The 14,714-nt window shown below is 39.7% G+C and overlaps 2 protein-coding genes across 2 annotated transcripts; one reads left to right on the forward strand and one right to left on the reverse strand.

The window, feature by feature from the left end:
* The first annotated feature begins 261 nt into the window (after positions 1 to 261).
* On the forward strand, positions 262 to 3,962 carry agt (angiotensinogen). Its single transcript, XM_044213823.1, has 6 exons — positions 262 to 717; positions 861 to 1,227; positions 1,696 to 1,820; positions 1,996 to 2,144; positions 3,058 to 3,214; positions 3,299 to 3,962. The coding sequence occupies exons 1-6, from the start codon at positions 301 to 303 to the stop codon at positions 3,473 to 3,475; spliced, it is 1,392 nt and encodes a 463-aa protein (XP_044069758.1). The 5' UTR covers positions 262 to 300; the 3' UTR covers positions 3,476 to 3,962.
* Positions 3,963 to 5,041: 1,079 nt separating this feature from the next.
* On the reverse strand, positions 5,042 to 13,784 carry cog2 (component of oligomeric golgi complex 2). Its single transcript, XM_044213820.1, has 18 exons — positions 13,617 to 13,784; positions 12,968 to 13,129; positions 12,327 to 12,392; positions 12,168 to 12,248; positions 11,773 to 11,876; positions 11,222 to 11,330; positions 10,864 to 11,043; positions 10,620 to 10,744; positions 10,105 to 10,231; positions 9,781 to 9,920; positions 8,463 to 8,524; positions 8,224 to 8,375; positions 7,906 to 8,091; positions 7,654 to 7,726; positions 7,227 to 7,369; positions 6,412 to 6,551; positions 5,999 to 6,182; positions 5,042 to 5,779 (listed from the first exon to the last, which is right to left on the reverse strand). The coding sequence occupies exons 1-18, from the start codon at positions 13,671 to 13,673 to the stop codon at positions 5,681 to 5,683; spliced, it is 2,190 nt and encodes a 729-aa protein (XP_044069755.1). The 5' UTR covers positions 13,674 to 13,784; the 3' UTR covers positions 5,042 to 5,680.
* Between the last annotated feature and the right edge of the window lie 930 nt (positions 13,785 to 14,714).

Below are 14,714 nucleotides of genomic sequence, written 5' to 3' on the forward strand. Positions count from 1 at the left end.
TTCACTGACCAGCAGGAGAGAAGACACACAAAGAGCAATCAATCCATCTCTGACATGCCGCTCTGTGTCCAATGTTCCTGCCAGCCAATCCTGTCAGAGATGGAAAACCAGATCCAGCCAGATTTCTGACAAAAGCCACACTAATAGTGATATACAATTCAGAGGCCACCCAATACTAAGTGTTCACTAAGACACAAGAGGCAGTTGATAGGTTGATATACTCAAGCATCGTATACTAAAAATATCTGTCTCCCTCCGCAGAAGGAATCATTTTAAAGGTGACTACCAACAAAAGGTAAAATGCAGATTCTGTGGTCGCCTCTTCTAGCTCTCCTACTCTGCTGCTACCTCTCAGGAAGCCAAGCCAACCGTGTCTACGTTCACCCCTTTCATCTCTTTGCTGCCGAGAATGTCAGCTGTGAGACCCTGCAGACCCAGACGTCCAAGCCTCTGGAGACACTTCCTGTGACGCTCCTTGATATTGAAGTCCTGACACCAGACAGCAGGGACCCGTCTAAACTGGATGCACAGAGGCAGAACATCACAGAGAGGACAGTGGTCCTGGCAGAGCTGTTGAACTCTCTTGGCCTGAGGATGTACCAGGCTCTCAGCAGCAAACAGCTCAGCTCCAATATCCTCCTCTCTCCAGTGAACACCTTCGGATCCCTCGTCACCTTCTACCTGGGAGCCTCCAAGAAGACAGCAAGCTCGTTCCAGGTCCTGCTCTTGATTTGATCTTATTGTAGAGATAGCCAAAAAAAATAGTCTATTGATACAGTCCTAACCATCTATCTGATTATCAGGTCTTGTACGTTCACTCAAAGAAGTACATTTTTCCCAATTCTCTCCTTTCCTTCCAGCTTCTACTGGGCCTGAGCAGCGGCACCGACCGAGAGGACTGTGTGTCCTTAGTGGACGGACACAAGGTTCTCAAGACCCTGCAGAGTATTAACTCTCTGGTGGACGATGGACCTAAAGATGAGATCACCACCCAGGTCTGGACCTTCACTCGCCAGGATGCTCAACTGTCCGAGGACTTTATTCAAGGCACACAGGACTTCTCAGACACATCGTTCATCCGCGGGGTCGACTTCTCCAAACCTCAGGAGGCTGAGCAGCTGGTGAACAGCTTCGTGGAAAAGACGTCAGACGGGAAGGTGAAGAGCGTCTTCAAAGATCTGAACTCCAGCAGCAACCTTCTGTTCATTACTTCCTTCAACTTCCAAGGTCTGTCTCTTCCTCTCTTTTGTTTAGACGTCTGTTAAATTTATTTGACAGAATACACAAATTGCAATTCATGAGTCAAAACTCACTTGTATTTAAGGAGCGCAATGTAAACATATACCACATTTTAGGACTTTAAAAATCTTCATCACAATGCCAGGATGATAATATTAAATCAACTACCTAAGCCTGTTACACTGTGTGTGTGGCACCAAAGATTGTATGTGGAAAGGAAAACATTTTGCAGATATGTGTTGTACTTGTTGAAAGTTTTCACTTTAAATTAATGTGGGACAGATGCAGTACTGGACCACTTATTATGATCAGATTTGCAATAAATTCAAACACACTTAGTTGACCCAGATGCTGATATACCAAATGGAAATCCTACAGATAATAATGTTTAGAGTACTGTCAACTACTGCACCACCTTACAGTACCTGATTGTGTTCTTTGGTTGTGTCTGTTTAGGCAACTGGAGGACAGCCTTCCAACCAGAGAAGACCTCTTTGCAGGAGTTTCATGTGGATGAAACAACCACAGTGATGGCTCCACTGATGACCCACACGGGTCAGTACCACTACTTGAATGATAAGGTAAATCTTAGTTCAGGAGATTTGTCTTTTTTATACTGATTTGTTGGCTCATTTGTGCATTTCTGTTCACCACATATTTGCAGCTGTAAAATATGAAATGTATTTGGGTGAGTGAGCTTGCTCAAATCTTAATGACTGGACTCATCTGTAATATTGTTCTTTTGTTACCACCAAGGTACGGCGGTGCACAGTTGTGAAGCTGTCTCTGAGCAAACGGTCCTACATGTTGCTGGTCCTGCCTCATGAAGGGGCCAACCTCCATGATTTAGAGTCTAAGCTGCGCACTGACGTCATGTCTGACTGGCACCAAAGCCTCCAGGAAGGGTGAGTGCTTTTTTAACACCCTAAATCCAGACCTAGTATCATCTTCAGTGCTGGATATCCTTCACAATAGCACAACTAGAAATCTGAAGCATCTTTTGTCTTTTATCGTCATGTCATGGGCCCCGTTGTGCATCTATCTTTAATTCCATCAGCGTCATGTAACTTGTCACTCAGTTATAGCATTCAGTAACCAATCATTTGTATTTCTGTTCAAATGTCACTTTTGTATTGTATAGCTCATTCTAAGATTTTAGGCCTATTTTGTGTAATTACAACTTGCATGATACTTATGTTACTCTTGCAGTTTTGATTATTATTCATATGTGATTAAACCTACATTCATCATAATAACTTGCCAGCAAGTTACAGATATCTATATTTTCAAAACATTTTTGGGCTCTATTCTTTTCCATCATTTTACCAAAACAAAACTGGAATTTTCATCACTTTTGGTTTTTGATTTATTTCCACAACTGTAGAAACACAGTTCCTTGTTTTACAGTATATGCCATTGTATTGGCTTCAAAAATACCATAGCATAGCAACTGTTTATATTTACATTGTATTATTATACCGTACATACTCAACCGGTAATCCACTTTGTACTTTACACTTATTTTAATTTTACACTAGGTACTTAATTTATCTGACCTGTATTATAGTGTATTATATTTTTTTGCTTAGTACTTCTATTCCTGTGTGCATTGACGTGATAGTGAGCAAAAGAGTTTCCCCTCGGGGATCAATAAAGTATTTCTGATTCTGATTCTGATTATCAGTCAATCAATAATGTGTCCTCAAATCAGTGTAAAGCAAATGAGGCCATAGATGAGTCAGATATAGTCCTATTTCAGTTCAAATACTTTTCATCTTAAAATTTTAAATCTGTCTCCCCTTCTGTCCATCCACCCAGTCTGTTGGAGCTATCACTCCCGAAGTTCTCCATGTCTTCTGTGTCTGACCTGCATGACCTGCTGACCAACATGGATCCAGAAATTGAGACCAAACTGTTGGGCTCCCAGGCTGAGTTCAGCCAGCTCAGCAGCACTAAACCCTTCACTTTAGATAAGGTGAAGTAGATGATCTTGTCATATTATAACAAACATTCACTGTGTATGTGTGCATCATTAACAGATGTCTCTGTCTCCTCTCAGGTGGTCAACAACGTTATGTTTGAGATGTCAGAAGAAGGAGCAGAACCTGAGGACAAGATCCAGGAAGAGGGCGTCCCTCTGAAACTGTCCATCAACCGGCCGTTCTTTTTTTCTGTCATAGAAGGAGATTCTAACGCCATCCTCATGCTGGGCAAGATCACCAACCCTACACTCTAAAGTTTTAGTATTTAAAACCAACAAAAACCTCTGACATGAAAAATGTCCAACATATCAAGCCCATTTCTTTACAATGTACTTTATCGCCTACAGCTTAAGTTTCTGCAGGTGCTGAAATCAATCATTCAACAGACAACCCATTTAGATCAGAACCTTGTTTTCCAACTGAAATAATGGCCATATACAGTACACGAGGAATGAAGCACAACCTCGCAGTGTTGTAGTTATCTTTCATCATCTAGCTGATCTCTCCATAAACTCAGAAGTTACTGGGGATCCCTGTATTTATGTGTTTATGAAACACACTAATTTGTTTTTTTCTGTAAAATTTATTATAGCAGAGTTCTGTACAGTATTTTTCAGTAGAGTAGGTACAGTAACCACGATTCTCTATAATGAATGACTAATAACGTTGTATATTGTAACTAAGAGTTTAGTTTTGTTTTGTTACGATTTGTGATTGCTGTAATAAAACATTTGCATCCCAGTTTAGTTCAAATGTCATCGTTTTTCATCAGGATTTCAGACGAAGTCATTGCCATTTCAATGCTTCAAATGAGTCTTATATCAATATTTAAGAATAGACAGGTCAGGAGAGAGAAGCCTACAAAACGTGACTGCAGGGAAATGCCACACTAGAGATCATTACATTTTCTGGTTAGGGATTATGCTACATTTATTGCTGTCAGTGTGGAAATTGGAATGAGATACAGAATAATAATTTAGACAATTATTTATTTTGGGAACCATCTCATCAACTATTGTACATCAACTCATTTTTGGATTGCTAAAACATAAAATTTCAGTATATGATAAATCATATACATATTTCTCATCCTGTTTCCAAAATTTTGCTTCTCATGCTGACTCCTATATATTCTGTGCATAAAAAGAATTTTATCTGAGAAATAATGCAGTGTCCTTTTCCCACAATCAATATAACTTTGTAATTAAACCAAACAATAAACAGATTAATCATTTCAAATTAATAAATCTTCATGACTAATAGAACTGACCACCACCGACTGACATAATACAATTTCATGTGTACTGAATGTTGAGACATTAAGAGCAATGCACTACCTTTTACAAAACCCCAAATCTGTATTTTGTAATGTATCTGCAAATCAAAAAATCTGTAACTAAGGTTTTATGATGCCTGGTTGAAAATGTGGTAATTATAGTAGCAGTATATACTGTATATTACATCTCACTCATAAATATATATGAATAAAAACATGATTTAATGTGTGAAATAATGTGGAAATAGGCATATCAGCATTACTGAATGGTGATGGGTGTCTACATCTTCTTGCTCGAGGCCAAATCTAACACCAGTTATTCATGGCTAAATCTTTGTTTTCATAACACCACTTTAATTCAGACGTATATTTTTTCAGTGACATCACGTGTAATAATGACTTGTTGGCATGTACACAATGCTCAAAGTCCTGTAGCTTTCTTGGTAGTCCTGAGGGGATAGGATGCATGCAGTGCAAACATGTGACTAATATACAACCACTTGTAGCTATTTAATGACTTTTGTATTAAAACACACAAATTCAACACTGTATCCAAAGTTCTTTATTTTATTCCCCAGTTATGTTATATTATGTTAAACATATTATATTATACAACTTTGATTTGAACAAAAATGTACATGTTACACACTGACAGACTTCTTTATTTGAGACGAATCCTTCACCAAGTAGAAATTAGACAAATATTGTTTGACTGACATTCTCTCTTTACAACTTAGATTCTTGTTATGGAACACTGTGATCACATCAACATGTGATCAGTCCAATAACTTTCAATAAAGCAGTGCACATTTTGTGAAAAAACATTTCATGAACATATTATCATGCAGCCGCTTTTATTCACATTGCTTACAGTAGAACCAGTGATGATCCAGACTCACTCACAGACTCTGTCTCCAACAACAATTTACAGCTTGATCAGACACAACTCAGGCAGGTTCCTGCTGTTGAAAGGTTTGCGCGCTGTGGCTCTAAAGTCTGCATTAAATGGAGATATTTTTTACCAAATATGGTTGAAAAAGTATTTCAGTAGTGTCAGTTCTTGTCCTACATTCTTCCTGGTCTGATCATCATAAATCATAAATGTTTTCTTTCATAAGTCTTCAGGAAATGTAGGGATGAGTGCAGCACGTTAATGGGTTTCAGTTACTATGGAGTCAACTTTTTACTGGTTCTGTTCAGCGAGCTCTCGGGCCTCTCGCACAAGGTCCATCAGAGTGGAAAACATAGAGATGTCACTTGGCTGAAGACCCATCTTCTGGATCTGAGACACAGAACAGTACAGAGCAGAGTAAGAGAGAATAATCAAAAGTATTTCAGTTGACACTGAAGTTTGTAACAGAACTTAGTAACAGTTTGTAACTTCACCAATAATTGTCTACAGTATAAATATGTTTTGGAATGTGCATTGTTTGTCACATGTTTAAGTATGTGTCTCCACACGTGTCTGCATGTGTTTGTGCACTTGTCAAATGCCACCTACCTGTTCCCCCAGGTATTCCACATCCAGTGCCAGTTGAAGTCGGATCTTGCTGTCGTCTGTGGGTCCACCGTTTGCTCCTGCTGTGGTAGTCGTGCTTGCACCCTTTCTGGCTTGCTTCAATCGCTTCAGACTCTCCTCCATCTTTCTCACTGAGCTCAGCACCTCTGAGATGGTCTCATAGTACCTGAACACAGTAATGAAAAATGAAAGTGGGAAATACAAACTCTGTGGGTTGCAGCTGTAAAGATACCTATATAACATGAAAGAAATACAGTCTTTCAATTATATTAAATGGAAAAGATCAGTCTGTAAACATCATAGGCACAGGCCATACTTTTTAATTCTTCAACACTGGTACTGTATCTGGGTCTATTTATGTTTGCAGGAGTGTATTTGTGTGTGTGTTAGCTTACCTCTGTGTGCAGTCAGACAGTGCAACTCGTAGCCACTCTTGTGCCGTAGAGGGGGTAACCAGCCCTGTTGAGTCAGTCAGCAACTGATGTAATGGGCGTAAGGCGTTGTCCATGTAGGCTGATGCACGCGCTGGCAAATCCTATTCAGAAAGGAAGTAGAATGTTGTATGCACAGCGAAGTTTTCACAAATATGTTGGTAGCATAAGATAGACATTTTAATATTTGCTTGTGTTAAGGATTGCAGTTGGTAGAAAACTGAATTTGAAGTTCAGCATTTTGTTCATGTTGACGATGGAGAGGCAGCTGATTACCTGTCCCAACTTTTCTGCTCCAGACTTATATTCCTCTCTATTAAACTATTAAAGTAAAACTGTGTTTCAGGCTACAGTTTCTTGTGAGTCATATAGAAATTGCTTTACCAAATTTAATGTAATTGTAAAGTGTGTATTGTGCAGCTCTATTATGCAGGAAAATATGAATAAAGAATCAGACTCAGTATCAGCAGATACTTAGAATTAAAGGACTTAGATCACATTCAGGGGCAATAAAACTTGATCGGCACAAGGTTTCAAGTTTCACTGACCTTGTGCCAGAACGCTTATATGTGTCAATCTAGTGTTCATTTGGAGATTATATTGGGGATAAATAAACTTCCAAGTGTTTGTTTTTCTGACTACATGTTCAGGTGTCAGCAATCTCTACTGGTAGATCTCTACTGGTGGACACATTTCTGCCATTGCACAGTATATATCGTCAAATCGCCCAACCCTAATAGGAGAAAGACGTATTTGTGCATGTATGCAGCTTCACTGACCTTATTAGTCCTGCGGTAGAGTCGTGGAACCTCAGAGGCACTCTTCAGGAAGCGGCAACAGCGTTCAGTCAGATGCTGGGTCATCCTGGTGTTCAGAGTGGGAATGCTACTTGACAGGCAAGCCTTGGAGTCTGATAGAGCATCTGAGATAGAAGAGAACACTTGTAAATGCAAAAGTACACACACGCACATCCACACATACCAATTTAAAAAAATCCTCCAAAAAGATTTGAAATTCCACTAGTATTATAGTTTCTATTCAGAGAAACCTCCAGTGCTTCGCAACAGGTGTTATATACTAGTGTATACTGGTGTCATAAAATCCTCCTCATTTGCTGACAAAACATTGCGGAGTAAGATCAAGCAAATGCTGCAAAGGAAGTGAAAAGCTAAAATTACTTCCATATGCACTGTATGGGTAGCTTACCTTCCACAGAGGCAAAGTTTTTGAATCCAATGGCCTCTAACCGCTTTCTGACCATCTCTGACAACTCTGGTATCTAAGAGAAAGACGAACAAGCTATTAGTGTAAGTGGAAACCATTATTTAATTCTCAAAAAGGGACACTTTGTCATTGATGAAAAAAATTTAGATTAACCGCATAAGTCTAAAATGTAATATATGTAAGTAAATTGGATTTACATATGTAAATGTATGTATTTAGTTTGTGTGCGTGCACCTGCTCCTGCAGCTTTTGGATGTCAGCTGCAATGTAGACCAGATGTTTGGTGGACAGGGAGGCAGGACTCCCACTCTCACTGCCACCCTCATCCATTGACGTTCGGCTGGAGGTGGAGGAGGCTGAGCTCGGCAGAGGCCTGGTTGGCTCTTTAGTCACCTCAGTAGGTGAAGTCTTAGTCAACACCTGTGCAGACACCGATCAAGATGTGGAACAAGTAAATAACAGCAAACATGGCTATATATTTGCATAGTGTTTGTTGGAATTAAAAATAATCTTTAAATCATTATAGTCCATCTCTGGTTTATTTAAGTTTACCTCGTCAAGAAACTTGGCAAATCGTGCGTAAAGCTGCAGCGTGAGCTTCCAGAACCGATGGGCCAGAGGTGACAGGTAGACTTTGTCTGACCAACATCTCACTAGGCAGGACCACAACACCTCAGATACCTGCAGGTGGTATGCACTGCCAGCTGGACAAGAACAGACACAGAGACACAGTTACTGCAGGTAAAGTATTGGGTCCACACTGGCATTCATGATAGAGAATGAATTCCTACATGGTGCTGCCTCTAGTCCATCACTTATGCTGTTCTCCAGACTTCCTGCTATTTCCTTGTACCTGAAAAACAAGGAGAGACACACAGAGAGGGGAAGAACAAAACAATCAATGTGTTATCAGCTTATTTGTTACATCAGCTCTGGTATGCAGGTGCTCATGATGTAAAACAACACTGTGTGCGTTGGAAATTATGGACTTTCCAGACAAGCTGAACTGTGCAGGTTTGTATTGTGAAATGAGGACACAAGCCCTAATCTTTACAGTGTGTGTGCGTATTTGTGGGGGTGGGACAAGGTTGACAAACAGTAGACAACGTCTCTAGTTTTTCCACACAGATCAATGGTCATTCAGTCAAGGTCCAGTGTCGTGTTTATGGGCTATGTTTAGTAATACGCTGACACACACATTACATTTTGCTGTCATCATTCTGGATGAAATTCACACCCATAAGCAATTTTCCAAATTCCTATAAAAAGGGGCTTTGTTCAACTTGTGAACATCTGCCAACTTGTCTTTTTCCCCTAAAAAATGCTGACAGGTTGCAATTTTAATCAAAGCTTGTCTCTTGAGTCCTTAAAGCAAGACTAGACAATATTTCAAAATACATGCTGCGCAGAAATTCCACCTTCACCAATGTCTGACCATATTCATTTAAGCTGAGAGGTCTGAATTGAAAGGTTAAAACACATATTATCCACTGCATGCCAGTAAATATGATGTTATCTAAAGCTGTGTGTATGTAGGAGTTTCATTCCAAACCAAAATATCCATTAGCTTGAAGAAATAGTTTGACATTTTGGCAAATGCTTTCTTGCTGATAGTTAGATGAGAAGATCGATACAACTCTCATATCTAAATATATATACAAGCTTACAAGTTTAGCTTAGCAGCTTAGCATAGACACTGGAAATGGCAAAACAGATAGCCTGGCTCAGTCCAAAGGTAACAAAATATATTTCATTTGTTTAATCCACACAACCGAAAAGTAAAGCAATAAAGTTGTGGTTTTACAGGGGGGCTATTCTTTGGCCAGGCACAGTGACTTTTTAGAGTCTCCGCTGGTTCCCTTGCAGCCTCACCGTGACAACAAGATTTCCTGGAGTCTTTTGTATATTCAATAAAAATGAGTAATGAACATTAGTTTACTTTTCCAACTAAGTTTTCCAAAGGATATATAGCATTTTGAACTAACACTACCAACATGATTAAGGGTGAAGCCTGCGGTTTACAAAATACCTAATTTGCTCTGAAAAGAGACATAATGTAATCTATAGGCTGTAGTATGTAGAGTATAGATCTATTGAGGTAATATGCACCGTAGTTGATAGTAGACAGGCAGGTTCCATTTGTTGTGGAAGCTGGTATATGAGGGATGTACTCTCAGTCTCTTCACACTGGCCTGTGAGCTGCACTGACGCTCAAACCTCCGCACAAACTCCATACTCGCACTGTAACGCTAGAAAAGAAGATAAAGAGTCAACAGAAAACACACACACACACACACACACACACACACACACACACACACACACACAGGTGAAACTGTTCAATCTAATACTTAATTACGTTACAGCATACAATACATAAAACTTTTCCAAAGTGAATGCATACACACACCAACTGTGTTACTATGGCTGTACCTCATAGAATATGTCAGGGTTTCCAGGGTTGAAGAGGTAGGCCAACCTCTCCTCTATCCCTTTGATTATCTCCGGCCACACAGAGTTCACCAGGAAATCATAACCTGGCACTACGTCAGCTTTGTCACTGAAGACAGAGGGAACATCAGCACATAAAAAATATGTTATGATATCATCTACATTGGTTACTACTCCAGCCATTGATTCATTGTATGTGCACAATCTAGGAGTAGTATTTTTGAAAAACTCTTCGAAGCCCACTAGACGTCATGAAGCTGACACGCTTTATGACAAACATGTTGGGTAAATGATGCATAGTAATTACATTAATATATGAATAAAACACAATAAATAAATATCAAAAGTGTGTGGTCAATATGCTGAATGCAACAGCTCTACAGATGAAAGCAGATGTTTTGCTTTTCTAGTAGAGGCAAGAGGATTTCAAAACACAACAAAGAACACTTGATCTATGCATTCTTTGACTTAATTTGCCTCCATGATAACATCAGTACCTGGATACGGCTCCTCCAGTCACCTCTCTAAGCAGTCTACAGTGATGAGGAACAAACTCCAACAGTCTGGAGTACATCAACTGGAGACCATTCGGACTGGACTTCACCACCTCTTCTACTATCACCTAAAAGGAGGAGAGGAGAGGAGAGGAGAGGATGTTTTGGCAAAGTTATCAATGAATGTCTTCAAAAAAGCAGAAAGCCTTGGATCTACAGTATATCAAAACATGTGTGGCATGTTTACCTGGTCCATGTATGGTTTGACCAGCACCTGTCCTACCAGGGCCTCAGCATCACGAGTCTTGTCTATAGTGGCATATGTCCTCAGGCAGTGACGCACCATGACCACATTGGATGTTTGGAGACCCTCGATCAGCAGGCCCTCCAGAGACTGCTGCAGCATGGAGGTGATCCCTGCGATACGCTGGCAGAGGACAGAACTTTGTCAAAAGCCCTCAGCACTTACCAGAAGGACTGAACAGGAACTATCTTTGTCAAACAATTACAGGACTGATGGATTGACAGAAGAGCAGCCAGACAGACAAACTGATTGAATAACTGAGTTTATCAGCTGTCTGACTGCCTGACCCATTAACACTTACAGGTCTGACTTTGTCCAATAGGGGCATGCCTTTGCTCTGAACAGCGTGGAACTGCAGCTGGTTGAATTCTGTAGCAATCCTCTCCAGGATCTGACCTGCTAACAAGGGACTGTACATAGACAGACAGACATGAAGTCCGACACAAAAGCTTAAAACTACATCCCGGCAGTGATCAAGCTCAAACAATTTGAACATCTGGTGTGCACAAGTACTTTTTTTTTTTTTTTTTTTTTAAGTTTTTGCAGTGCTTTGCCTCAGCAATTTGGATATTTGTGGAAAAATGGAATGCATTGCTCAAGATTACAAAACAGAAATAGAACTTTTCACACTGCAGCTCCAAAAAGGATATACATACACATTTATAACCAGGACCTTTTCTAGCTAATTTAATTTGTCTATTGATGTAAATCCTATTTGTGATACCTGGTTAGGCCAAATATTGAAATGCAAATACTGAAACTGCCATTACTTGGTAAATAACCTGCCCACATTCAATGACAGGTTATACAGCATGTGATGCCATTGGGTTTATTAGCATGTCAGTTTCCCACCTGCTGATTTCCAGAGAGCTGGATTCTTTGGAGTTCTGTGAGTGAAGGATCTTCTCAATCTTCTCCACTGAGCGCACCACCTGAATCAACCTCAATACATACACCTGATGGATGGGATAATAAAAGAAAGATGATAATTAATTGAGATTGTTCCAAAGAGTAGACAACTGTCTACTATTTCACATGTTCTTATACATTAAAAGTGGGAAAACTAATATTGCTATACAATAATTCAAAAACAGCTTAACTTAAACAACATTAAGTTCACAATTAAGCACAGACACGCCATAATAGACTGTCACAGAGCATTGTAAAGGTGATCGTAAAATATATTTAATAATGAATACAAAATACGATCAAGTGATAAAGTCAGACAGGAAGACGAGGAGCCAAACCTTTTTTTTCTGCAGATCTTCCTGTTTGGACAGCTGACTGTCTATAGCCTGAATCACCTCACTCACACAGGACCGCAGACTCTGCAGCCAGAAACATGCATGAACACTCTGTGGCAGGAATTAATCAAAGCTTACAGTATACTTAATCAGAACACATACCATAACCTCCTCTCGTAACTGTCCCAATGGCACAGAAAGCTGATTGAGGGCTTTGTCCATCCCCACCTGAGACGAGGGAGCAGAGGCCAGGGATTAACAACAGCCTACCCTCACACTATCGGATTTACGCGCAATATAACAAACAAATATTTTGTGACAGAAGACATTTTACAGTAGAATAAAAAACCTTGTTGTCAAAGACGATAGTAACAGTAAATATAAGATAATTAATTTTGAACAACAAATGTGAATGACATTTTTTTTAAAAATCAATAAACACTATATCCAGAATAAATTAAGCATAACATTTAGTAATGCTGCTATTTACTGCTCTGCAATTTCTTTTTGCATACAACATACACACCAATACATCTGTTATAATATCTACTAAAAGCAATGGCTTGCCAAATTATAGGTTGGGCTCCAGAGCATATAACAAACTATTTTAGCTGATAGTCATCAAGACATTTTACAATGAAGGTCAAGCTTGTCTTTAAGAGATTTTAAGAGAATATTTCTCAACAGACATGGACACTGATTTATAGATGACCTCCCTGTCTCTTGTGGACTACAAGCTGCTGGTTGTAAGGTTCAAACTGTACAACCACAGTGGCTAATGGGCAACATTAGTAACAACTGACCAAGTTGGTGGAGAGGTTAACAAAGTCGGCATAGTCCTTGTTGATGAGCTCCACCATGGCCGTTTTCAGCAGCTTATAGTAGAGCTCCAGGTCTTCTCTCATCTCCTCCAGCTGGACCTGCTTCCGACACTCCGCCACAAACTGGTCAACGTCAAAGTCATCCTGCAGACAGAGAGACAACAGACAGCAAGATCAGACAGACCAGAAGGATACAGACACATTTAGTTAACAGCACTTGGCAATTAGCCGTGCACACAATAACATCCAATATCGTTAACACATGAACAGACATGCTGTATCAGAAAATGGAGAGAGAAAATCGACTTAGCTTCAAACTGACAGACCAAAAAGACAAACTCAGGCACATCACACAGAATTAACGTTTGCTATTGAGGATTATGGTAAATGCACAGTAACGTTAACGTTTGACGTGATTTCGATATTAACAACATTAGCCATGACTGTGATTGAAGTTTAAAGGCTTATTAACTGGCTTGAGTATATCTATTCAATAACAAACAGGTACGATTTAAGAAACAGTAGCATCCATTATGAACAGCTATTAACAGTCAACTAGCTAATGCTAGCTAGTTTAACAGCATAGGCCATCGTTAGCGCTTTACCAAACATACCGTTAACAGATTCTTACCTTCATAAAAACATCCTTGTCGAAGCACAAAGAATCTGGTCCCTTTGGTAGATTCATGTTGGATTTTAAAACACAGATACAACATACACAGAAAAAGTCACAAGCCTCCAGCTAGCTGCTGTAACCAAGCTTCCGCAAACATGGCAAGCGCACCAACGAAGAAGAAGAGTCAAGAGGACCACTAGACAGGTTACAATAATATAACAGCGCCCTCTAAAGGCAGCAAGCGGTAAATACACTGTGAGGCGAGGCTTCTCAATTTACAACATCAAAACAACCGTCTTTAAAAATGTTATATACATGCATACGTTACATATCCAGTAAACTAGCTGCACCGGAGGTATACAGGTCCAAATTCAAATTGCATGTGATTCCATCAAATGGATGAGTTCATAGCAAGATTACATGTTGCTGTCACAGGCTATTATTTGGAACAGGGTCAAATATTTATGTCTTTCTCAGGCCTTCAGTGCAAAACCAAAAATCTTTTTTGAAATGCACATAGCCTTTTGAAAGAAAGAAAGAAAAACATGTCAGTGCCCTTCGTGCCTAAGATGACCCTCTGTCTTAACACTGGCCAGAGCTCATTACCAAATATGTTATAGTCTATGGTCAGCAGTACAGGATGTCAAATAAATGTGGACACACTAATGCCCCCACAGCAGGGCAACAAGGCTCCATTATGCCAGACAACAAATTCTGAAAAGTATCCTGTGCTCTAATGGCCTTTTAGCTCAAAGGCACTGATGGGCATTACATTTCAAACACGGAAATACAGTCAACATACTGGTCCATTTGCACCACTCTGATCATCCAAGTGTTAATTATCATTGGGACTCTCTTTTAGGGGATATTTTTAGTTGTTGTTGTTTGATTTTGTTTAATTAAAAGCTTGAATAGGCTATATCACCTGCTTTGTTTGTCGCAACAGAAGAGTGAGGGGTTGTTTAAGGCCTCCAAAATGCATGTTAATCTCTGCCCACCAAATAAGGCTCTCTGGGTCTAAATCAGTGAAAACATATGTTAAAAGTAACCACCAGAAAAAACAGCAAAGCAATATGGAAGGTGGAGATTGGAGGTTCACTCTCGACCTAGGAA

The sequence above is a fragment of the Siniperca chuatsi genome, linkage group LG11, assembly GCF_020085105.1.
Source record: "Siniperca chuatsi isolate FFG_IHB_CAS linkage group LG11, ASM2008510v1, whole genome shotgun sequence".
Taxonomy (NCBI): domain Eukaryota; kingdom Metazoa; phylum Chordata; class Actinopteri; order Centrarchiformes; family Sinipercidae; genus Siniperca; species Siniperca chuatsi.